The 25,440-nt window shown below is 39.4% G+C and overlaps 1 protein-coding gene across 1 annotated transcript; it reads right to left on the reverse strand.

Moving 5' to 3' along the window:
• Positions 1 to 4,691: 4,691 nt before the first annotated feature.
• Positions 4,692 to 8,493, reverse strand: CCN2 (cellular communication network factor 2). Its single transcript, XM_004609036.2, has 5 exons — positions 8,230 to 8,493; positions 7,661 to 7,883; positions 7,124 to 7,375; positions 6,775 to 6,986; positions 4,692 to 6,385 (listed from the first exon to the last, which is right to left on the reverse strand). Exons 1-5 carry the CDS (start codon positions 8,287 to 8,289, stop codon positions 6,089 to 6,091), a joined length of 1,044 nt encoding a protein of 347 aa, XP_004609093.1. The 5' UTR covers positions 8,290 to 8,493; the 3' UTR covers positions 4,692 to 6,088.
• Positions 8,494 to 25,440: the final 16,947 nt, after the last annotated feature.

A 25,440-nucleotide genomic window follows, 5' to 3' on the forward strand; every position in this document is an offset into this window, starting at 1 on the left:
GTATGCTCTGAACATCTTTTCCTATTGGGAATTTCCTATGAAATAAATGAAACTCAATAACATCACTTTAATGGATTTTCGAGGCAAACTGAAAGAGACTTCCCTAAAACTGAAGCAATTTGAACTTTAAACTGAAGCTAAGAAGTGCAATATAGGGGCCAGAGAAATAGCACAGTATGTAAGGTGCTTGCCTTGCATACTACTAATCCAAGTTCCACCCCTGGAACTAGTAGGCCTAGAACCCATCAAGAGTAATGCCAAGCACAGAGTCAAGAGCAAGCCCTGAGCACAGTGGGGTGCTCTCAAAACAAAATCATCCAAAGGAAAAAAAAGAAAAAAGAGCAGTACTTTTAGTCTATCAACTATGCTTAAATGTATTAATTAATAGCTAACAAAAACCAATTCCATTACCTGAGATGACAGGGAAGCTACTAAAATATAATCTTCTAATAAAACTTCAGTATCCTACCTTTGATACACTACACATCTGATAATACCTCAGATGAGATTTCCCAATCTATACCAGCCCCAGACATAATCCCCAGACATGACCACAAAAAATAACTTAACTTTTCTTATGACAGCTTAAAATATTTTCTCTTTTTTGGTTGGGGTGGTGCATACCTGGCAGTGCTCAGGCCTACTCCTGGCTTTGATCTCAAGGATCATTCCCGGGGAGGTGCTTGGGGGACCATATGGGATGCTGGGATAGAACCCAGGTTAGCTGCATGCAAGGCATGTAAGCCTTATAGCTATACTATCTGTCCAGCCCCTAAAATATTCTTTTCCTTCAGTTTTCTGTAATTTTTTTTTCCAATTTAATCACTGCCTCTGTCATCCTGTTGCTCATCGATTTGCTCAAGCGGGCACCAGTAATGTCTCCATTGTGAGATTTGTTGTTACTATTTTTGGCATATTGAATACGCCACGGGTAGCTTGCTAGGCTCTGCTGTGCGGGCAAGGTACTCTCAGTAGCTTGCCAGTTTCTCCGAGAGGGGCGGAGGAATCGAATCCGGTCGGCAGAGTGCAAGGCAAACATCCTACCCGCTGGGCTATCGCTTCAGCCCTTCAAAATTAATATTATTATTTTATAATCAGAAAAATATACTTGAATAACATTTATTTAATAAAAACATAAAAGTAATTGAAATTTTCCATGATAGTATTCAGATAAATAGTTCAGAATACATGAACAAAAAGGAAACTAACCCGCTCAAGTTACCATGGACTTAGAGCACTATAATACACATTAGCCTCTAGAAAATTCTCATATTCCTGTTCATTTTGTGCATTTTAAATGTAATTTCTTTATATCATAAATAAAGTCATGGAAGATTTTCTTCTGTAAATTTGTAACAACTATTCTTTTTTTTTTTTTTCTGTTTTGGGTCACACCCAGAGATGCACACGGGTTACTCTTGGCTCTGCACTCAGGATTTATTCCTGGCGGTGCTAGGGGGACCAAATGGGATTCTGGTAATTTAACCTGGGTTATCTGAGTGCCTGGCAAAAGCCCTACCCGCTGTGCTATCGCTCCAGCCCATAACAACTATCCTTGATTGTGTTCATGATGCTAGTTGTATATCAAGTGTTGCTAGCCTAAGAATAAAATAAAAATATAAAATATATCCTTAAACTACTATGTCAGATTTCAATTATAAATATAGACTACAAAGCAACAGAGAGAGAAAGTTTTCTATATTAGATGTTTAAAGATAGTCAAAGAAGCCAGTAAAAAATAAAGTATTCTTTATATACTATGAATTCTCCTCTCTAACTTCAATTCAGTTTTAGGTTTTGTGCAGTGCACAGGCCTTACTCCTGGCACTGAGCTTGGGGGTTACTTCTGGTGAGATTCACCGGATCATATGGAATAGTAGGACCAAACCCAGGTAAGCCATGTGCAAAACATGCGTCTTACCCTCTGTACTCTTTCTCCAGCCCTTCAATTTTAGTTCCAATGATACACTATATTGAATATTTAACATCTGCTTTTATGTTAATATATCTCAGACATTTTTTTTTGCTAGAGATTCCTTAGCAGACTCCTCAGGAAGGAATCACATGAACAAACATACCTTGAGTTTTGTGTGCTTTTGAAGTTTTGGGTTTTTTTCCCCTCTAATATGCCATTTTTGGAGGATAAAAATTCCTTTGGTTCACATTTTCTTTCCTTGACTAACTTAAAAGTGTTATTTCAATTTTTCTAGTATGAACTGTACTGCCAAAAAGTCTGATGGCAATTTAGTTTTATTCCATTTTATTTTATATTCATTTTCTGTGAATTTCTTTCATATATGCTTTTTTTTGCCTTAGATATCTACATTTTTTTTTTACTAATTATAGTACAAGAAGTTTTATTAGACTATGTCTTGGGTTTGGTAGGTTTCATTAGTGATCTGGTATGTTCTGTATTAAGTACATCTATCCACATTTACTATAAGTATAATTAAAATAAAAAATTAAGTGTAAATTCTATTAGTTATGAGGTATGTTCTGTATCATGTTTATATGACAAAATTTACTGTAAGTAAAATTAAAGTTCTTATATTAGTAATGGTTTCATGATTTACTTATATTTTTTACTTCCTCATAAATAAATCTACTTGAATTTGTTGGATCCTCTTTACTAGTTACAATATTTATCACCATTTTGGGGAATGTTTTATTCTTTCTTCTACCAAAAAAAATGTTTGTCCTCCTCCCCTATTCGTCTAAGGAATTATCTTGTTGTTCACACTTGTTCTCCTATTTGATATATTCTATTTCTAATTCCTTCTTGAATTTCATCACAATATTTCTAGCCTTTACTGTAATTCATTTTGCTATTTAATGTCATTGTTCTTTTTTCATGATTTTTGTGCAGTGTTATTTTACTAATGTTATTTTTAAATGGTAGGATATAGTTTTGACATGTTCTTTGGGCACTGGTTTCTGGCATACATTCATTTTCCATGGGCATGTTATTCTAGCCTTTATTTTTTCTATGCAATAAGTTAGCATGAGATTTGACTTTGATAATTTGGTTCCATTTATGTAATATTAGTTTTCCTGAATAAATTCAGAAAGGACATTTAGTTTAGATAACTTTTCTAACGTCACAGAACTCCCTATTTTTGTGTAACATTAAAAGTGTGGCATTTGCTTCCTGAGATTTCGAGCTTCTTCTAATTGATCGGGACACTCTCTTTCAATGTATTTATTGTTTCTAACCTGCTCAATTTGAATTCCATGTCCAAGTATGGAATTTTTACCTTGGAAGAGAACTCAGATTTTCATATTTTGCCACGTGGGCAAAATTCCCATTGGTTTTAGCAGCTCTTCTATATCTTGCTTTTGACTCTTTTGGAGTTCTCATGTTCTTAGTTCTCTTGTTCTCAGTTACCTTGCTCAATTCCTTTGCTTTTCCCACACATGCTGACACAGTGCAAGTCTTGCTCTTGTTGACTATTTTCCCCCTCTTGTACTCTGGAGCTCAAGGTATATTTTGCTACCTTACTTTTTATTTTATTTTTTTAATAAATAATGCTTAGTGTTTTGATTTTGCAAGTAACTTTTTAAGTGGAAATTTGGACAATCCAAAAATCTATGCTTTCACTACTACTTTTATCCTCACAAAATTCTCAAATACTCTTTAAAAGAGGTTCATTTACCATGAGTGAAGTTTTAAATCTGGAGCTAGGACTTATACCCAGACAGGAAATGTGAACTAAACACTATAATGTTCTATGTGAGTGTGTGGGTTGGGGAGATAGCACAGTGGTATGACATTTGCCTTGCACGAAGCTGACCCGGGTTTGGTTCCTCCACCCCTCTCGAAGAGCCCGGCAAGCTACCGAGAGTATCTTGCCCCCACGGCAGAGCCTGACAAACTTCCCGAGGCGTATTCGATATGCCAAAAACAGTAACAATGAGTCTCACAGTGGAGATGTTACTGGTGCCCGCTCCAGCGAATTGATGAGCAATGGGATGACAATGATAGAGAGATGAGTGTGTGTATGTGTTTCTCGGTGGCTTTATGTGGGTAAATGGGGTGCAGTCACTGACAGAGTTGCTATATATGTATGTGGGTACATTTTGAAAGTTCAATGTTTTGACCTGAAAATTGTTTTAAATTTTGAACCTGGGAAGTTTTCTCTTTGGTTTGTGGCCACGGCTCTGTTTGTAGAACTAGTCTTTATTTCAAGACGCATTTTTGTCTCTGAGGACTCTAGCCCGGTCTTGCTAATTATCCCAGGATGAGCTATTTTTATCTTTCTCCCTTAGAATCCACTTCTGATCTGGAAAAAAGTGTGAGGCTTCTAGTTTTCCTTGGAATATTTCCTTTGTTCACCACTTCAATTTTCAGTAGCAGACTAAACATGTCCACTATGTTTTCAAAACCCACCTTGTTGAACAAATTTATCTTACCACTTACATACCACTTGGTAGGTTATTGATCTTAAGAGCTGAAAATGCCCCAAATTTGTAATGGAGGTCTTGCTCTAAGACAATTCCTATTAATATTAATAAATGGAACATTGACTTTTGCAGCCTTTTCTATTTATGCCATCATCTATTTGAGATTGTTACTGTGGCAAATAAAAGCATACAAAACCAAACCAATTGACTCCAGGATCATAAAGATTTAATTTTGTGCTGCTCGGATTTAACAACAAAATATTGAAATTCAGAAAGGTCTTCAGTAGATCATGCTGATAGAAAATGAAAAGCTTACAGTGGTCAGAGAGGTAGTAGATGTATACAAGACCAAGTGCAATTTAATAGAGCTTATGGTTACAAAATATATAGAGGGGAATGGAGTGTTTCCATATACTGAGAATAACAAAATGTCTCTGCAATGAATATGGTGTATATATCTGCGAAGACACTTCATTCAGTGTGAATATTATGTAAAACTTTTATTAACGTGATCTAACACACATACCAGAAAAGATAGAATTACTGGTGAATTGTTTTAAGATAAAAGATTTTTTTTTATTTTATATCCAAGAAAACTCTCAAGTTTCTAGAGAATAAATGAAATAGCCAAGTCTTTTATAGAAAAAATATATACTTTATTTTCAACTAGAAAGGTGCAAACATGTAACTTTTGGTCACACTTTCAACAAATAAACTGCCCAAAAAACAGTCATAGTCAAAGAAGAAACAAATGTTTCCAGGTGGAAAAACTGATCAGCCCTCTTAAGCCACACACTTATTAGTAAAGGCCATTTGTTTATAACCAGTGAGGCTACCACATTTCCAACTCACAAATGAGACTTTCAAGGTCCAGTGCCTCACCTTCAGCAAACTCTTTAGGTGGACTGTCACTCTAACTGAGCAGAATTTCCATTTGAATATCCATTTCACGCTTTGAATTATCAAACAAGTTTGACATCCTAGCTATGGTGTTCAGAGTTGAGGCTACCATTTGAAATATCAAAGCATTAAAAACAAAAAGGCACAGACACATTTAAATTAACTTAGATAACTGTACAAATATATATATTTATATATATATACACAGTATTTACAATATCAATTAAAAATCTGGCCTGTGACTGGCAAGTTAACTTGCCACAAGCTGTCCAGTCTAATAGACAGGATTCTGATTCCCGACTACCGTCATTTGAATCAGAATGTCAGAGCTGAACCTGCTGTTCCAACTTCAGAGAACTTGTCTCAGCCTCAGGATGGCTGGAGAAAGCACAGCCAAGCTGTGGCTTTTCAGGCAGGTCCATGGGCAAACTGAAAATGTCCCCTTTCAACTACACCCGGATAGCAGGCACATTTCTGCTCTCAATAACAAGCCTTTGTATAGGAACCCTCCCAACTGGCCCCCGGCCACACCTTACCATACATTCTGCTGCTACCGTACTAATGTAGTCCCAAGGTCAAGTCTTACTTTCTTCAAACCAGTGTCTGGGGTTGATAAGACTATCTGAATGTCACATGGAAGAGGAGTTTGAATTTGGTGGGAATTTTCCTTTCTCCCCCATTAACAGATTTAAATACTTTGCTACTGAAATCATGTTTACACAAAAAATGAGATGTGAATCAGTTCAAGTTATACCCTACTGAGTTCATGTCTCTCACTTTCTTGGCTTTATGCCATGTCTCCATACATCTTCTTGTAGAACAGTGACTCAAAGATGTCATTGTCTCCAGGACAGTTATAATGGCAGGCACAGGTCTTGATGAACATCATGCTTTTCTTCATGACTTCCCCATCGGGGCACTTGAACTCCACGGGAAGGGTGGTGGTTCTGTGGGGGGTACAGCATCGGCCATCCGTGCACACTCCGCAGAACTTAGTGCGGTAGGTCTTCACGCTGGTGCAGCCAGAGAGCTCAAACTTGACAGGCTTAGCGATTTTGGGGGTCCGGATGCACTTTTTGCCCTTCTAAGGAAAACGCAGAGGAAAGAGAGAGGGAAAAAAAAATCAATGACTACAAAGGGGAGTGGCTTTTTTGGCCTCTGTGTGCTTTAGTCTTAGGCTGTTGGACTGCTGTTTATATTTGGGGGAGAGGAAGTTTGAGTCTCCTTTCCCAGTTTTCTAAAAATAGGCAGAGAGCCTCTTTGGAATGTCTCAAGTTAACATTGTGGAGGGTTTCTAGTGGAAAGCTGCTAGTTCCGATTAGAAAACATCTCATTACAGGAAGACAACTCATGGCTTTGATATTTTAGGAGATTAATAAATAGGCCAACAATAACCAGGTTGGTAGAAATCTAATCTTGGTCCTTTCCACTATCACCCCCAGGAAAATGCCAGAATAGGAACAGCGCTGGTACCTTAATGTTCTCTTCCAGATCAACTTCGCAAGGCCTGACCATGCAGAGGCGGCTCTGCTTCTCCAGCCTGCAGAAAGCGTTGTCATTGGTAACACGGGTGGAGATGCCCATACCGCAGGTCTTGGAACAGGCGCTCCACTCTGTGGTCTGGACCAGGCAGTTGGCCCGAATCATAGTTGGATCGGGGCCAAAAGTGTCTTCCAGCCGGTAAGCTGTGTGGGCAGAGCACACAAACAGAAGGTGAGGCACTAGGACCAGGCATTCCCCCCCACGCCCTGCCCTTGGCAAAGTTAGGGCCCCTGGCGCCCTGCCCTCAGTTGGGAATCAAAGCACAGACTTAAAGACTCACCTGCCAGGGCTGGGCCGACCACCGTCTGGTCCTTGGGTTCGTCGCACACCCACTCCTCGCAGCACTTGCCGGGCAGCTTGACCCTCCGTGGGAAGGGGCAGTCAGGACTGGGCAGGCGAACGTCCATGCTGCACAGGGGCACGCAGCCCACCGCCCCGTCCAGGCAAGTGCACTGGTATTTGCAGCTGCTCTGGAAGGTCTCTCCGCTGCGGTACACGGTCCCACCGAAGACGCAGGGTGCACCATCCTTGGCTGTCGTAGCAAAGCAAAAACAAAACTGTTACTCAGGCCAGACACTGGTCCCTGGTTCTCTAACTAGAATGCGGGTAAGTGATGCTCGTCGTCTGGGACCGGGTTCCACAAGGGGCGGGCTGCACACAGCCAGGGACAGTCTCAAAGTAAGTAGCTCGCTCCCCAGCGGGCGAGTGAGCCTCAGCAGCGAGGCGGTGTTTCATCCCCAAGTGTCCCCCCAAGCACCCATCCCTCCGGGCCACCCCTCCTCAGCGCAGAGTCGCCGGCAGGGGCTGCACGACTCACCCGTGCACACGCCGATCTTGCGGTTGGCCGGGGAGCCGAAGTCGCAGAAGAGTCCCTTGTGCGGGTCGCAGAGGTCGCGCTCGGTGCACAGCTCGCCCAGCTGCTTGGCGCACACCCGGCAGCAGCCGCAGCCGTCCAGCACGAGGCTGACGCCGGCCGGGCATCGCGGCGCCGGGCCGGCTGCGCACTGGCACTGCCCGCTGCAGTCCTGGCCGGAGGCGGGCTGCGGGGAGGAGAGGGGCGGTCAGACGGGCACACGGCGCGCCGCGACACAAACACACACACACAACACACACACACGCACACACTCACATACACACACGAACACACATACCTACACAAGCACACGCACACGCATACACACAAGCCATATTCACACACATACGCACACACACGCACACAGTCACACAAGCACACGCACACATGCAGACACTCACAGACACACGCGCACACACACACACACACACACACTCACACGAACATCCAAGCACACGCACACACAGTCAAACGCACACATGCACACTCTCACGCACTCACACGCACACACCCCTTCCCGGGGCCGCGCTTACCCGGCTGCAGACCGCGAGCAGGAGCACGACAGCGAAGCGGACGGGGCCGGAGGCGGACATGGTCAGGGCGCGGTGGTCGCGGGGCTGGCGGCCGGGTCGGCTGGCGTCGGGGGCTGCAGTGGCGCTGGTGGCCTCCTCTCCAGCGGGAAGAGTTGTTGTGTGAGGCTGGGGCCGGCGGCCGCGGCTTTTATACGCTGCCGGCGCCGCGGGCTCGCCAATGAGCTGAATGGAGTCCTACACAAACAGGGACATTCCTCGCATTCCTCCCCACCTTCCTGCCTCATCAACTCACACCGGATTGATCCTGACCCCTTGACACTCAGCATTCCTCCCGTCTGAAAAAAGCTGGCACGCTCCAGCTCACCAAAAAGAAAAAAAAAAAAGAAAGAAAGAAAAAAGAGAGGCTCAGTACTTTAATATTTCTAATACCAAATAGGAGTTTTTCCCTCCGTGCCTCTTCCCCAACACTCTTGACTTACATTATTCTAAAACGCACTTGCAAGTATTATTTTTTTTTTAAATAGGACTTCTATTTTTAATAGCTGAGCTTATTGTACCCCTTGACACAAATCCTTTTATTATTATTTTTTAGGAGCTATATCACTGTACACACGGACAACAACAGGGATTCCTGAAACACTCAAAAGGGTTTCTTTAACTTTTTAAAATATTTTTTGCGTAGTTGAGGCTGTGTGCCTCTGAAGGGGGTTTTTCTTGGGAGGGAGGAAAAGGAGGACCTTGTTTGTAATCAGCTGAAACCCCCAGGCAGCTTCCCTGTGAACTGCCTTGTAGGAATTTGATCCTTGGGACTTCAGATAACGGTTTGAATGCGCATTGCCGGGCAAAAAGGAGGACCAGGTATTGATATACTTATTGAAGGTGGGGGTGGGGAGTTTCCAGCACTCTGTTTTCTCTTAGTGTATGTAGCAGTTTTATCATTGGAGACATAGGGGGAAAGGAGAGGAGAGTTCTTCAAAAGAAAACTATTCATGGATCTGTTTCTGTGTCAGAGCAAGTGATGTATCAGGAAGGTAGAGGCTCTGCCTGTTAGATGAGAACTCAGGGGTGAGTGGCAGAGGAACTAGGTAGCAGGGGTCACACAAAATCTTTGTGGTTTACTTGGGACATTTTAAACACAATTCTGGGCTCTGAGAAAGAAATGGTTCCTTTTGTACTTAGATCTGTAATCTACAAATGTGGATTGAACTCAGTTTGTCTAGCAGTTAAAAAAAAAGATTACATAATGAAAACACTATCTCCTTTTATCTGATTATTAACTAAGTGTATCAATAAGTATATTGGTGACTATATGCAGCTAACAATAGTAATTGGGATTTCTTTTAACATAAGGGGTCTCCATCTAGCCTAATGGAGTAAGACCAGATCAAGGAAATATCAAGTTTGGTCCTGAAACGTGTGTATAGATGTCAAATATGGCCAAAACTCCCTAAGCACAGCTTTCTTTTTCTTAATATTCCTAGTTAATTTCAAAAAGGCTCTAAGTAATTTATTGTGTTTTTGGTTAGAATAAAAATAATAATCTTTATTATTTAAAGATCCTGTTAATTGTTTCCATTACTGTCTTAAGTAAAGAGAATAAACCCAGGACTATGCCTCTTTTTCAAATTCTTCTGTTATAATACTCCCTCACTTGACACAGAAATTGCTGAGTGGCTTTGGTTATAAAGCCTCAGTGTCTAGATTTGAAATATGCACGTCTATTTCCTCTGTAAAGGTAGGCGTTAGAAATAACACAACACTATAGATTTCTAATTTGAAAACAATCTGTTTAGACTGGCTACATTTTTCAAAGTTCCAATTCACTTGTATTGACAAATAACCAGCACCAAAATAACCCCTGCAAATGCAACGTGCGCTGCATCATCTGTGGACAATTACCAGTTACGCAGTCCACATGCCCTATAGTTTCATTGCATGTCGACAGTGTGACTAACTGGCTAGCAGAGGGGGCCTCCCTCTGAAACTCAGGAAGAATTTTCATCATTGTCCGCTAATGTTCCTTCCAAGCATTCCTTAAAGAGGCCTCAAAATGCCTATTTAAAGAAGGAACATTCCAAGTTACGTTAATAGCCGCACGAATATTAAAGATACCTTGACCCCCAACTTTTTCTTTCTTTGTGGATGACTTGAAAAGTCCAAAATACATGGGAAGCCACAGTGCAATCTTTCAAGACCTAACCCCCAATTACGTCTACCGCTGGAGGTTTAAAAGGTGTGCTTGATGGGGAAGAGGAGGGACGAGGGACATGGAGCTCAAATGCTGCCTTGGGTGGAATGTGGCCTCAGTGGTGAGCCCTCCCCTGGCTTGCAGGATGAGGTGGCTGGGAAGACTGTTGGGAATTTTTGAATCCTCTGGAGAGTCTGAGAGCCACCAACAACAACTTCTTGTAAGAGCAGAGACTCATTCATAGACGAATAAATTGCTGGACAGGGTTACAGTTGGGTGATGTGGGCTGCATTCTTAGAATTGCCATTCACAAATTGTAGGGAGCTTATGAATATTTTCCAGTTTCCACTTATAAAATGATAATGATGAAAATGTTTTATTTAGTAGAATTTAATGATCTAGTTAATTAGATCAAAATTCTCAAGGCATTGGGACTCTAGTTTTCTTTCAATCATTCTTGAAGTTTTGGGTTTCTCCACACACACAACAGGTCTATTCTCACTCTGACGAGTACTTAAACATGTCAAGATATATTATACTAGCAATCAGAACAAAAATTCGCAAGACCAGAATGATAGTACAGTGGGTAAGGCACTTGCCTTACATGCAGCTGACCCAGGTTAGATTCCTGGCACTTTTTTTAAGCCTCTCCAGAAGAGATACCTGAGTTCAGAGCCAGGAGTAAGCCCCAAACACACCTGGGTGTGATCTAATATCCTCCAGGCACAAATTCACAAGGTCCTCTAAAGTCTCCCAAAGTATATAGTTATTCCAAATGGATAATTTTTATATATTGATGACAAGAAAATAAATGTATCAAAATACATAGGACGTTGAATCTCAGAACAGAAACTATGCTGCACATTATAGGGTGAAGCTTATGGTCAGAACTTTTGAAGAATAGAATAAGATATTATTATTGATACACAGTCAGGTATGAGATAGGGGACACAGAGAAGGATAAAGAGAGGGAGCATACAAGGGAGAGATGCAGAGGGTTACCCAAGACACTCACAGATTCAAAATTATATTTATATTGTGATCTGGACCATAAAGTACCAGGAAATTCGAAGGGAAAAACTGACATTCTGTCCTTAATTTCTGCCATGGTATCTGAATTCTTGTACTATTATAAGTGACTCAGCAAATGTTTGTGTGTACCTGGCCGGTGAAGTGGTAATAGTGGCTTCTTATAACTTTGTCCAACTCTGACTTGCCCCAAATCTTTTGATTGACAGGAGGTAAGATTTGAGGAGGGTGTAGGGGAAACCATTGAATATATAAGAAAAAAAGCTGAGATGCACTAATTTTGTCTTATTATAAGCAAGTGTTTATCTAGCAAATACTTTTTAGAAAGCATTCCTCAACCCCCTCCGCACCTTCGCCACCACGCCTGGCAAAATGAGGAATTCACTAAGCTGGCCACAGTCTTATTTACAGAGCTATATAAGGTATGTGTGGGTCTACTTGGGCATCGTTTGTACAGGTCGTTTGGTTAAGTCTTGTAAGATGCTCAGCTGTGGATGTACTACATTCCTTCCCTTAGTTTTTTTTTTTTCTCTTGTTTTTCCTTCCTGAAAGAAGGTTACTTGATCAGGTATCAGACATAGAGAAAATCTGGCTGGACTACAGGAAAGTGGCTAGACTTGGAGTGTTTGTGTACTTAAAGAAGGAATCTTGCACATTTTCAACTTTCAGTCATAGACATTTTCTTATAAGAGCAAGTAGGACTCTGTGCCAGCCCTCAAAGCGGAAATCAAAGCTCCCAGGGAAACACACCAGAGGAATGTGCTTCAGAGCCAAGACCCATACGCAATGCATACAGTCAGCTATCAGGGTTACAGGAAGCCAGGCTGTATATGGGCATCTGGACAGTGAATGATTTGTCAATATAGTGGGTTAAAAGTGGTTTTTTTGCTGTTTGTCAAATTCCTCAGATTCACTCATGGAAATGAGTTCCACCAAAAATGGTATGCTAAAGATCCTTTAGAAAAATAGTAATAAATATTATCCTCAAATCTTCAGGGAGCCTGGGTTGGCTTACATTGCCTCCTATTTGCTTAAGATGAAGGTTATAGAAAGGGCATACTTGCTGGGAACTTAGAGGTGGGAAAGAATTGCGGATGTTTACTACCTAAATTACTTCAATTTCCTCCAAGCTTTTCCTTCCTTATAATTAGTTCTCTGAATTTCTTAGGATATTTTTGATGCAAAGGTATTTATCAAAAGGTTGTCAGGGCTGTTCCATGTTCAAAGTCCGTTTAATGTTTGCCTGTTCATTTACTTGCTTGGATGTGGAATTGAGGATTAGAAGAGGGAAAAAGGAAAGGGGTTTAAAACTATGACATTTCCTTCAATTTGCCATTTGTCTCATTTATTTTTATTAGTGTGAGTAGACTCTGGTGTTGCCTCTAGTCTGTTTGTTTCTCTCAGAAAGGGTTAGAGAACAGAGAATAGAGATAGAGATATTATTTTACATGTTCCCGAGAGACTGGTGACCCTTATTTATTATAGTATAGCTACCAAGGTATTTACAGCCCTTTGCTGTAAGGAAAGGGCTGTAAATGTGTTCATAAGGAAAAGTCTTCTCAAATTGATATTTAAGGTGGTAAATGAGCAGGAATAAAAAAGAGGGAGGTTGCCATTCTTTCACATGTGTAATTTGGGAAAATCAAATCACTCGGTTTAAAGGAGAGTGAATGAATATTAGGTACTGTATTTCAAAGTATATGAGTAAATGGAAAGATAAGTATTTAAAAGGGCTAGTGTAAAATACATGTGAATGTGTCCTTGGGGATTCTGTGGAGGCTGGAAGGGGGGAATATGCAATTTAAGCCTCATTAATTTATCCTTAGAAATGTACTTCCCACAAGACTCAAACTCTAAGAACATGTTAATGATCTCTAATTCAGGAGCTTAATGGTTCCAAGATGAGATACAACAATTATCACACACTTTACTCTAAGGAAATCTTTTTGGATAGTTTTTAGTCAATTATTCATAACAAGTAATACAAATTAAATTAGTTAGCATCTGCCTTTGGGGCAGGTTTGGGTGGTGGTGGTAAAACTCAAAATAATGGTGGGAAGATGTAATGGTGTTGGGACTAGTGCTGAAATATTGAATGTAATCAATTACTGTGAACAACTCTTTGAAAATAAAATTGTATGACTGTAGCACTGTCATCCTGTTGTTCATCAGTTTGCTCAAGTGGGCACCAGTAACGTCTCCATTGTGAGACTTGTTACTGTTTTTGGCATATCAAATATGCCACGGGTAGCTTGCCCAGCTCTGCCGTGCAGGCGGGATACTCTTGGTAGCTTGCTGGGCTCTCCGAGAGGGATGGAGGAATCAAACCCAGGTCGGCCTCGAGCAAGGTAAACGCTGAAATAAAATTAAAAAAAGAAATGTGCTTCCATTTGCTTCTTAGAAGACTTAGATTTTCTTTTCTGCTTTTTACGTCTTCAGAAACCCCAAAGTACATTATGGAAAACCTTGGATGAGGTTGCAGATAGGAGAGCTAGAAGTGAGGTAAGAGTTTCTTTCTTAATGCTTATATAGCTGTATTCAGCCAGTTTGCTCATTCTTTATGAGCTCCACTTTGCCTACCCATTCATAGTCTTCAGCCCAATGAGACAAATTTGTGAAAACACTTTTTTTTTTTTTGGTTTTTGGGTCACACCTGGCGATGCACAGGGGTTACTCCTGGCTCTGCACTCAGGAATTACTCCTGGCGGTGCTCAGCGTACCATATGGGATGCTGGGATTTGAACCCGGGTCGGCCTCATGCAAGGCAAACACCCTACCCGCTATGCTATCACTCCAGCCCCTGTGAAAACACTTTTACTTTGTGCTTTAGAATTTTAAATTTCTTTAAATTTTATGTTCTTTAATGGATTATTTTTGGGGGAATCACACCTGTTGGTGCCCAAGGCCTACTCCCATCCCTGTGTTAAGGGACCACTGCTGGCAGTGCTCAGGGGACCGTATGCTCTCTTGACACTCTTCAACAACTCTTCTTTGGTCTTAGACTAAATCTGATCTCACTAATTTGTGGAAACAAAGAAACAAAGCAAGGAAGTAGATGATGGTCAATGAAAATAAATCATGAGAGCCTGCACAATTGAGTCTGGCAAGTAGGATTTGGGGGGTCAACATGGGACATTTGGTAGATGTGGTTCAGAAATATTTCATGCCTAAAAATTAATAATGTTATTATAAATCATGATACTTCAATAAAAGAAAAGATGCTGCTTAGCATAATGACTGATACATCATAAATGTTCAGTATGTGATTTTATTCTGTTATGCCTATCTTTGTTCTTCTACATTCTACAACCCTTAATATTGTTATAAAATATTTTAAATACAAGGGTTCATTATTATAAATTTTAAAAAATCACAATAAAATTATAAAATCTAAATTCATGCCAAAAAGTGCAAAGAAAAACCACACAACTAACAGTGAATAATCTTTGCATGGTAGCATTGTAGAAGATTAAATTTTTTTTCTTTGAAAACACACTGTCTGACTCAGCCCTGATTTTAAAAGCCCATTATGTTGTGATTTTATAACCCCATTTACCTTTTTTAGGGACTTTAGAGTGTTAAAACTTTGTGAGATCTTAGAGAAAATCAACCAAATCTTCTTTCTTCATGTTTTAGATTATATGCTGAGAAATAATAGAAACATTTTAACAAAGAAAACTCTAAAAACACTCATTCTTTTTAGTATCATTGCAGACTGTCACTTATATGAAATAAAAATCATAGTGTGGTTCTCTTTTAATTATAGTTTTTTTTATTAGTTTATTTTTAATTAGAGAGTCATCGTGAGGGTACAGTTACAGATCCATACATCTTTGTGCTCATGTTTCCCCCATACACAGTTCGATAACCCATCCCTTCACCAGTGCCCATTCTCCACCACCCGTAAACCCAACATCCCTCCCCCCCTCCCCAGTCCTGTCTCCCCCCACCCCACCCTGCCACTATGGCAGGGAATTCCCTTTTGTTCTCTCTCTCTGATTAGGTGTTGTGGTTTGCAATAAAGGTGTTGAGTGGCCATTGTGTTCAGTCTCTAGTCTGTATTCGGCCCGCATCACCCTTCCCCCACATGACCTCCAACCACATTTTACTTGGTGGTCCCTTCCCTGAGTTACCCAGAATGAGAGACCAGCCTCCAAGCCATGGAGACAATCTCCTGGTACTTATTTCTACTATGCTTGGACGTTAGTCTTATAGTCTATTATTCTATATTCCACAGATGAGTGCAATCTTTCTATGTCTGTCTCTCTCTTTCTGACTCATTTCACTTAGCATGATACTTTCCATGTTGATCCACTTATATGCAAACGTCATGACCTCATTTTTTCTAACAGCTGCATAGTATTCCATTGTATAGATGTACCAGAGTTTCTTCAACCAGTCATCTGTTCTAGGGCACTCGGGTTTTTTCCAGATTCTGGCTATTGTAAACAGTGCTGCGGTGAACATATAAGTGCATATGTCACTTCGACTATACTTTTTGGCTTTTCTGGGATATATTCCCTGCAGTGGTATTGCTGGGTCAAATGGGAGCTCAACCTCTAGTTTTTTGAGAATCGTCCATACTGTTTTCCAAAAGGGCTGAACTAGCCGGCATTCCCACCAGCAGTGTAGAAGAGTCGCTTTCTCCCCACATCCTCTCCAACAGCGGTCTAAGCCAGTACATTTTACTAAAAACCAAGTTTTTCAGATTATCTGAAGTTTCTAAAATATTTCCTGTGTATTAATTTTTAAAATACTTCGCCTATGCAAGTCATACTAAAATATGAACATGTGAATAAGACTTTGTATAAAAGGTATTTTAACTTCTCTGTTGAAGCGTCTAACATCCATGAAGAAAAAAACAAACCTCTAATTGCTTCACATGATCAGAGAAGTTAAAGTCAGCTAATGCATTGTTTAATTGGACATTAGAATGAACAATGAGAATTCTGTCTGATAAATTTATCAGGAATGCATTTTAGAAATCTGTGTGCCTGAAATAGATACTCAGGTGGGTCCTATCACCTTCTTTTTATGTAGATATTGAACTGTTACAAGTCCTTTCAGATAGAATATCTCACTTTAGCCTTATAATAATCCTTTAAGATATTGTTTTCTTCATTTCTCTGGGGTGTGTGTGTGGGGGGGAGACTGGTGGATTGGTGATACAGTGATACAGCACACTTGAAAGATATATAGAGACATCTGAGTTTGAATTCTGTTTTTCTAAAGGGTGAGCCCTTCCCTGTACCTCCAAACTCCACTGCTTCTTTTCTTCACTTTTATATACAGTGATCTATGAACACTATATGTCCTTAAGAGAGTTATATCAGATCTTACACTCTAAAGGTACACATTATAGAAATGCATATAAAATTGAGTGGGCAAATTGATGGAGTCAGAATGAAACCAGGCTCTGAGATAAGCACAAAGTAGAAAGATGATTTTTAATGATTTATATTAGACAATCTTGCACATGACCAACCCAGGTTCGATTCCTTCGTCCCTCTCAGAGAGCCTGGCAAGCTACTGAGAGTATCCTGCCCACACGGCAGAGCCTGGCAAGCTACCAGTTGCATATTTGATATGCCAAAAACAATAACAAGTCTCACAATGGAGATGTTACTGGTGCCCGCTCGAACAAATATGATGAACAATGGGATGACAGTGCTATATTAGAAAAACCTATTGGCTAAATACACTGGTTGTACTTTTTTTTTTTTTGCTTTTTGCATTTTGAGTCACACCTGGCAGTTCACAGGGGTTACTCCTCGCTCTGCACTCAGGAATTACCCTTGGTGCTGTTCAGGGGACCATATGGGATGCTGGGATTCAAACCCGGGTCGGTCGTGTGCAAGGCAAATGCCCTACCCATTGTGCTATCGCTCCAGCCCCTGTACTGTTTTGACAGTTAAGATTTATGCAGTTCCACTTTGCAGACAGATGTGTTTCTTCTTATCCACGAATGAACTGATGTAGTTAAAAAAAGGAAAATGAATCACGATGATGGGTGTGCATCAGGAGGCTAATATCAGGGTGTGGACTGATGTGACATCAGCTTCAGCCCACACTGAAAATATTTAGTCTCTAAATCAGTTGAGTCTTGTTTAGGCTGAGACTCAGACCAACCACAGGCATCTCAAAAGTCTTCTTGAATAATTGTGTCATCTGCTGATAAGTTACCCTTATAAATAAATATCATGATAAAATCTTAGACCTTTGGTAGTGAAGCAGTATCTACTTAAAACAAATGATTTTTCTATATATCTTTCTTCATAAGCACTATTAGACCGGTCCTAGTATGTTACAGACATAGTGATTTTATTACATATGCCTTTAGTCAAAATGCAGTCTTCCTCAAACAGTACAATTTTATTTCGGGCTTACCGCTATTCCCTTTCCCTTTCTCTTTCACTATGAAATGATTTAATTTGACTCATGTTGTTGATGGCGTGAGACCTATGTTATAACGACACATAATTGAACTTAAGAGTATTGTCCAGGACAGGAAGGCTTATATAATGAGGGGGATTTCTTTTTGATCTAAGCACATGCTTGAAAGTTAACAACTAGAAAATGTAGTTTCATATTACTTCATAAACTTGCTGATGCACAGAAATATTTTGCTACTGAGCCATTTCTCAGATACAGATGATGAAGCTTATTTGTCCAAATGAATCTTCTGTAGTGTTTTCATTTTTTCTAACTGCTTTCTGCTAATTATTCTTGCTCATGTGGCTTGAGCTGCTGTTTCCGTACATGTCTGAATCCCAATACTCTGACAGACTGTTTTAAGCTCTGTATGCGGGCAAGCAAACTTCCACTCCAGTTTCAGATAGCTTTGAAACAATCTTTACTTTGCATAGGGCTGGGTACTGCATTGACTACTTTTTGAGCACGTCCCTCCCTCACTAGTATACTAGATTTCCACAATTAGCTCCTAAAGGAGCTCCCACAGCCCTGAAGCTTTCTTTACCATGTCTGTCTCCCCTATATCAGTCTAAAGATGGCTCCTGAACTAAAAACTCCTATTTTTCTCATGTTCACCTCCAGTTTCTCAAGACAGGAAGTGGCCTTATGTTGAACCAGAAATGGCAGCCTCAAACAATTCGTGCCAAGGGCTAGGAGAATTTTTAGACTCTGTGTGTGAGGGCAGGTGAAACAAGAGTGTACAGTGCTCTCCAAGCATTGACTAGCAGATCACTTGCATTCTTTAGTGTTGTACTATTGAGATTTACTTTGATAGGGCTCCTTATTTTTCCTGACACTGGTAGTCATAGTAAATACTGTTTTAATATTGTACTATTCCTGTCTGCCCAGTATTCAGTCAAGCTAGGTCTAGAAAAGATTAAAAAACATAACTGACAAAAGGTAATTTGTTAAAGGTCTGGTCTTTATGTTTTATTTATTTATTTTGATGCTCAGAGGTGACTCCTGATTCTGTGCTCAGGGAACACTTAAGGCAGGGTGCCAGGGACCTTATGATATGCCAAGGATTGAAACCTGGTTAGGTGTGTGCAAGGTATGCTTTGCCTTTAAGATCTTGAAAAAGCATGATGAAATCAATTTGATACCTATTTAATTAACAATATTTTCAATAGTTCTGGCTTAGTGTTCTGATATAAAGTTGTATGTTAGGGGGTGAAGCAATAGCACAGTGGGTAGGGCATTTGCCTTGCACCTGGCCAATCCGGGTCCGAATTTCAGCATCCCATATGGTCTCCTGAGCACCGCCAGGAGTAATTCCTGAGTGCAGAGCCAGGAGTAACCCCTGTGCATCTCCAAGTGTGACCCAAAAGAAAAAAAAAAGTTGTATGTTAATTCTGTGGTTAGAAGCTTTTTATAAAATTAACCATTGTTTTGAATTTAGCCAGGTCAACTTTTTTGTTATCAGTAGGAGAAATATAAGAAGTATTTGAACATAGAATTCTCTGGAATTTCCCAAAAAGCAAAAAAAAAAAAAAAAAAAAAGAAAAAAGGGGCCGGAGCGATAGCACAGCGGGTAGGGTGTTTGCCTTGCACGCGGCCGACCCGGGTTCGATCCCCGGCATCCCATATGGTCCCCCAAGCACTGCCAGGAGCAATTCCTGAGTGCAAAGCCAGGAATAACCCCTGAGCATCGCTGGGTGTGACCCAAAAAGCAAAAAAAAAAAAAAAAAAAAAGAATTCTCTGGAATTTGTCTTTCTTTTTCTACATCAAGAGATGTTTTTTTCTTTCATTTCTAGTCATATTATTAAATAACTTAGATAAAGCAATCTACTTAATTTCTCAAAGACTCATTTAGCTCTTCTTTAATTGAAGATACCAGTAGAACACTCCTCATCAGATTGTTGTAATAGTTTATGAAGATTAAATAACTATCTCTTCGAATGCTGTTCGAGCACAATGCTTACCACAGAGTTAGCACTTAATAAATTTTCATTAAAGAGAAATGTAGCTCTCCTTTCAAGTCATTGGTAAGTATTTTCAGGTACTAAATTTTTACCTTAGCTCATTTGCCATGTATTAGCACTCACCCTTGAGGGTTTCAGATCATGCTGTGTCAGCATTACACGGAAAGGAAAGAACAATGGGACTGTTTCTGTTTAGGACCTTTCCTAGCAAGACTCACACCATCGGTATGTCACTGGTGAATGATTTATGAATTGTAATTCCTTTTATTTGCCATCAAATTGCCACAGGGGGGAGTATGCGTTCTTGGAAAAAGCAAGTAATAGAGTTTAAGGAATTTCATATCAATTGTAATTAAGAATGTCGACATTAAAACATTTATGATGATTAATACCCACAAGAAAATAGAAATAGTTATGATAAATTAAGCTGATGATATTTAATTTAATGATTCTGTGATAGTTGCAAAAGCAGTACCTGGATAAGTCCGCTGTGTGATGTGAAGAGAAGTTTTGTGTTTTTGTTTTGAGGAAGGCACAATGGGCAATGCTCAGGGCTTACTCCTGCTCTGTGATCAACGGTCATTCTTGGTGGGGTTCTGGGAAGCATATGTGGTGCCAGGGATTGAACTGGGGGTTGGCCTTAAGCAAACCAAATGCTCTACCCTCCGTACTTCTCTTTAAGCCCTGTGAAGAAGTTTTGTGTGCATGCAAGCTCCTGGATACTATTGGTGCTATAGAAGAGAGAAAAATGTAAATTTATAGTCTTTGCCATTAAAATCATAAAACTCGAGAGAGAGAAAAAAATGAAAAAAGTAATAAAATACGAGTGAAAATGACTTGTATACACTGATGTGACACACCACACACAGAGATGATAGTAAATCCAATGTGCACATATGGGAAAAATTATGAAATTATAGTGTTAGATAAGACTGTTCTAAAGTAGAGAGAATGTAGTAATGGAAAATGAAATATCCTTTTGTATAACACTTAAGTTCTGTTTAATTTCACAAATGTCATCATGACTTAGTTTTATAATACTGTAGTGAAATGTGGCTATTTCCTCTGCAATTTCTGGGAAAGTGAGGGGCAAAATCTATCTGAGGGAAGCAAACATTGCAGGTTGGGAAGTTTGGTTGTGGCATTAGTGAGGCCCTTTCCTGACATCTCTGTAGATGCTTGGTCAGGCTTCCTTTTATCTATCTGTTTTTATCCCCAAATTCACCAGTTATTTTGATATGCTACAGTTGAGACTATCTCTCCACACTTCCATCTTTTCCTCCTTCTCAATTTGGGTTAGTATTCTGAGTAAACCAAATACTAATGGTTCTGATTATTATGAAATTAATTCAGGTTTATCTTTCCCCCAGGATAACTGGTTTTCAGATATGCCGAGAGCTTTGTACCTGGTTTAGACTTTCCGTTGTGCTCCCATTGTACGAAGTTTGACTAGACCACACTGGTTCGGTCAATTTCTGCTTGTGCTTTTGATCTAAGTTCTTATTATTCTCTCCAGAATCATGTTCCTCAGTCCTTATTATAGTTTGGTCCCTCTATAGGTATTATAGTTGAATCCCCACCCCATTGACCATTTTCTCTGGGTTCTTAGAAGTCTCCTTTCCTTCTGCCCATCCTTTTGATGTGAATGCCTTCGAAACTGTCCCCGATCCTCTTAATTACATGTGCTTCTATTGTCATCCACAGCTATTAGGATCACAACCAAGAAATGCTGAATTCATCTTTGTAGTGAACAAGACATTATAATAGCTTTTTAAGAATATTTGAAACCAAACCCATACTTTGCTCCTGCACACCCAAATTTCTTTTTTAAAATTGAAAAAAACCCAAAAACAGTTGACTACACTGGGTGGTCTTAGTGGCTTTCTCAGGTTGGAGCTCAGGAATCAGGGGTTGCTCCTGAAGCCTCCCAGGGGACTGTGTATGCTGATGATCAAACCCAGTACTTCAGCTTTATAAGTATGCACATCAGCCCTTTGAACAATATCCCTGGCCCAAATATGCTTTTGTAAGTATCTTCCCAGTTTAAGTAACTGGAATTACCATTCCATTCCCTTCTGAAAGCCAGTAAACTGTTCTTTGCCTCTCTTATACTCCTGTATTTAATCATTCACAAAGCTCGGTGTGAGAAAACCTTTTCATTATTTCTTCCTAACATATTAAGCCCTCAATATCTTCTGTCTGAATAATGCATTAGTTTTCTTGTTATTAACCTGTTCCTTAATCTGCATTGCCAGTCTGCTCTAATTTAGTTACTACTGATGCTTAAAGAATGTCTAAGTGCTTACTCATCTGCTAAAACCTCATAGCTTCTATGGCCTCTTAGATAAGGCTCTTTTTTTGGCCCCTACAGTTTCCATTCTTATCTGTCACTAGCCCCATCCCTGTCCAATTTTATTTTCCATCTCCTATTTTTCTTTAGTCAGTTTGAATAACATGATTATCATATTATTTGATGGCTTTATGATTTATTCAAATTGTTTCTGAACATTTGGAGGAGCTATAAGGTGTGTTTATATCAATTAAACATTTGAATGTATAGGAGGTAGCTTCCTTTGTTTTAGTATCACATCTAAAACAAAATGGTATTGAGGTAGAGACTCCCCTTTGTCCCAATGCTCTGGGTTCATCCCAGAAGTTTTTTAGGAGACTATGTGGTGCTGGGAATAGGATCCGGGACTTCTGCATACAAAACATATGCCTTGCATTCCAGTGATCTAGCTCCCAAGCCCCCAGGTACTGTTTAATATTTGAATCAGTCCAGGTATACTCAGATAATGAAATGAAAGTTTTATAGAAACAAGTTTTGCTGCCTTTTTGTGTTGTATCTTGGCATTTAAAAATACTTCATTTTTTAAAAAATGCTATTTTTTGCTACAAGATTATTTCATGATCTAATTAAATCTACATATTTAAAATAAACATCTCTCTCATATTTCTATATGTAATATAGAAACCTCTTGATTCAAAAAGTTAAGTGAAGCCTTGTCTGAAGCTTTCCTTATATGCCAATGTATTATTTTCATGAGTCAATAAGCCAAATTTTTAAAAAAGTTTTCTAGTTAATCTGTGGAAAAACTCAGGTATGTGGGTTTTGTGACTGAAATCTCCATGCTCTCATGGAGTCGGGATGAGCTACCTCCCCACATCTCCCTGTTCTTCTGAAGCCCAGCAGTCAGGTCCATGAAATGCCTCTGGCACCAAGTAGTCTCTCATTAAGTGGCCATGATCCAGAAACTCATATATAAATCTAGAAAGAGAGTAACATGTTGCAGAGATGCTTCCCGACCTCTTGCCAGGCTGAGTTGTGAAGGGCACCCAAAGTCACCATCCAGTTAAAAATTGTACTCTTACTGTATCACCCCATTCTAAATTTTTGAATTCCTGGAATGTGTGGCCACAAATCTCAAACTCTAAATTACTTATAAACCAGGATTAGCACACCACATTGGATGGGATGTAAAGTAGAAGGTAAACAATCTTGATTAACAAGATTTGAACACACAAGGCTTAATCTGTAACAACATGTTAGTAATCTCTTATACAAGGGCTTAAGGGCTCTACGATGAGATACAACAATATTCACATACTTTCTTCTAAGAAAATATATTTTAGTAATTATTTATAACAAGCAATATAAAATAAAATTTTTAGGGTTTGCTATAGAGGCAGGCTTGAGTGGTGGTTGAAAAAATTAGAAATAATGGTGGTGAGAAGGTGTATCACTGTATCACTGTCATCACATTGTTCGTCAATTTATTCGAGCAGGCACCAGTAATGTCTCTATTCCTCCCAGCCCTGAGATTTTAGGAGCGTCTCCTTACTTGTCTTTCCCAATGATTCAGTCTCTCTCAGGGGAATGAGACCGATCGTTACTATTTTTGGCATATCAAATACACCACGGGTAGCTTGCCAGGCTCTGCCCCTGTGGCCGGATACTCTTGGTAGCTTGCTGGGCTCTCTGAGAGGTCTGTGTGTACATATGTGTGTGTGTGTATATATATATATACATATATACATGCATACATATAGGTATATGTATATATGCATATATACATATAAGTATATAAGTATATATATAAGTATAAGTATATATACATATAAGTATGTATATATACATACATACATATATACATATATATGTGTGTATATATACATATATGTGTGTGTATATATATATACATATATATATATATATATAAAGTGGCTTAGAGCGTGGCAGAGGCTGGATAGTGGAGGTCAGCTGCTGGGGCTGGGTCCCTTGGGGCAGGGAGGGGTCTCACCTGCCTCACTCTGAGGCGTCCCAATTGAAAACAGCCTGGCGCAGAGAAGGTGTAGGGGTGGTGAAATTGGTATCATAATATTGAATGTAAAAAATCACCATGAACAATTTTATTTAAAAAATTAAAATATTGTTTTCTAGGGTGCAGAGGTAGTATAAGGGTTTAGGTACATGCTGCATGCGGTTGACCCCAGTTTAATCCCCAGGACCATATGATTCCCATCATGGATGTGGACCTGGACATTCCTGAGCATGAGAGGGGAAGTCATTCGTGACGCCACAGCTTCCAAGCAGCATTACATTCTTGGACTCTTGCATGAACCCACAACCTGGTCACAGCCTCCTGAAGACTCTCTGGAGTCCCCACCCACAAAAAAAAGGAAAAGTTTCTAGATATTGCACAACAAAATCCTAGTTAATGCATACTTTACCAATATGAGAGACATACTTAAACTTTTGCAATCATGTTTTCTAATATAATTACATAATTACATTTTCTAATCCTATCATAGAATTACGATATAACCATGCTTTCCAGCATCTTGTCCTTTCTTTTGCTTTCAATGCCAAGGGTTAAACCCAGTGTGCTATACCACTGGGTCACATTCCTGGGCCCTTCAGCATTTTTTCAAACAACAAAATACATAGAAAATATAACATTTTTTAAATGGCACTTTGAGACACAGACTTCCTAAAAGTTTTGGAACAGTAAAGTTATAGAAAGTCTTTTGGTTTAAAAATATCAAGATCATAGGGAAGATTACTGGCAAATTGCTAGTTTTTTTCAAAAAAAAAACTTCTAGGTAATTTAAGGTATTTCTTGGAAATTCATTTCTAAGTATTTATGAATAACCTCTCACACAACATTGAGTGTAAACAAACCAACCTTTGAAAGAATTCCTTATATTAAGTTTGGGAACTAGCTTGAACTTTAAAATATTCTACAAATGTTCTATATTTAGCTAAATATGAACAATTTCTAAGATCTTAGAACTATGCTGCTGTGAATTTTAGCAGATTTGTATCAATTTATAGGTTCATGTTTTCTTTCTTAATTATATGAATAAAATGTACAACAGACTAGTATTCATGCCTATACTTTTTTAATTCTTGGGAATACTGGATTATTTTAATTTCAGCCATAATTTATTATAGTAAATAGCACTATTAAATTGTTAGTAACACTAGGAAATGTTGCTGATTAACTCACTGATGTGATACAACATATTAGTGTAATTGTCAAACTTACCTAATTGTGCTTGTAAGAAAAAAAATTTTTTTGCCACAACTAGCTGCGCTC

This window comes from Sorex araneus, chromosome 4 (genome assembly GCF_027595985.1).
Source record: "Sorex araneus isolate mSorAra2 chromosome 4, mSorAra2.pri, whole genome shotgun sequence".
In the NCBI taxonomy this organism is placed as follows: domain Eukaryota; kingdom Metazoa; phylum Chordata; class Mammalia; order Eulipotyphla; family Soricidae; genus Sorex; species Sorex araneus.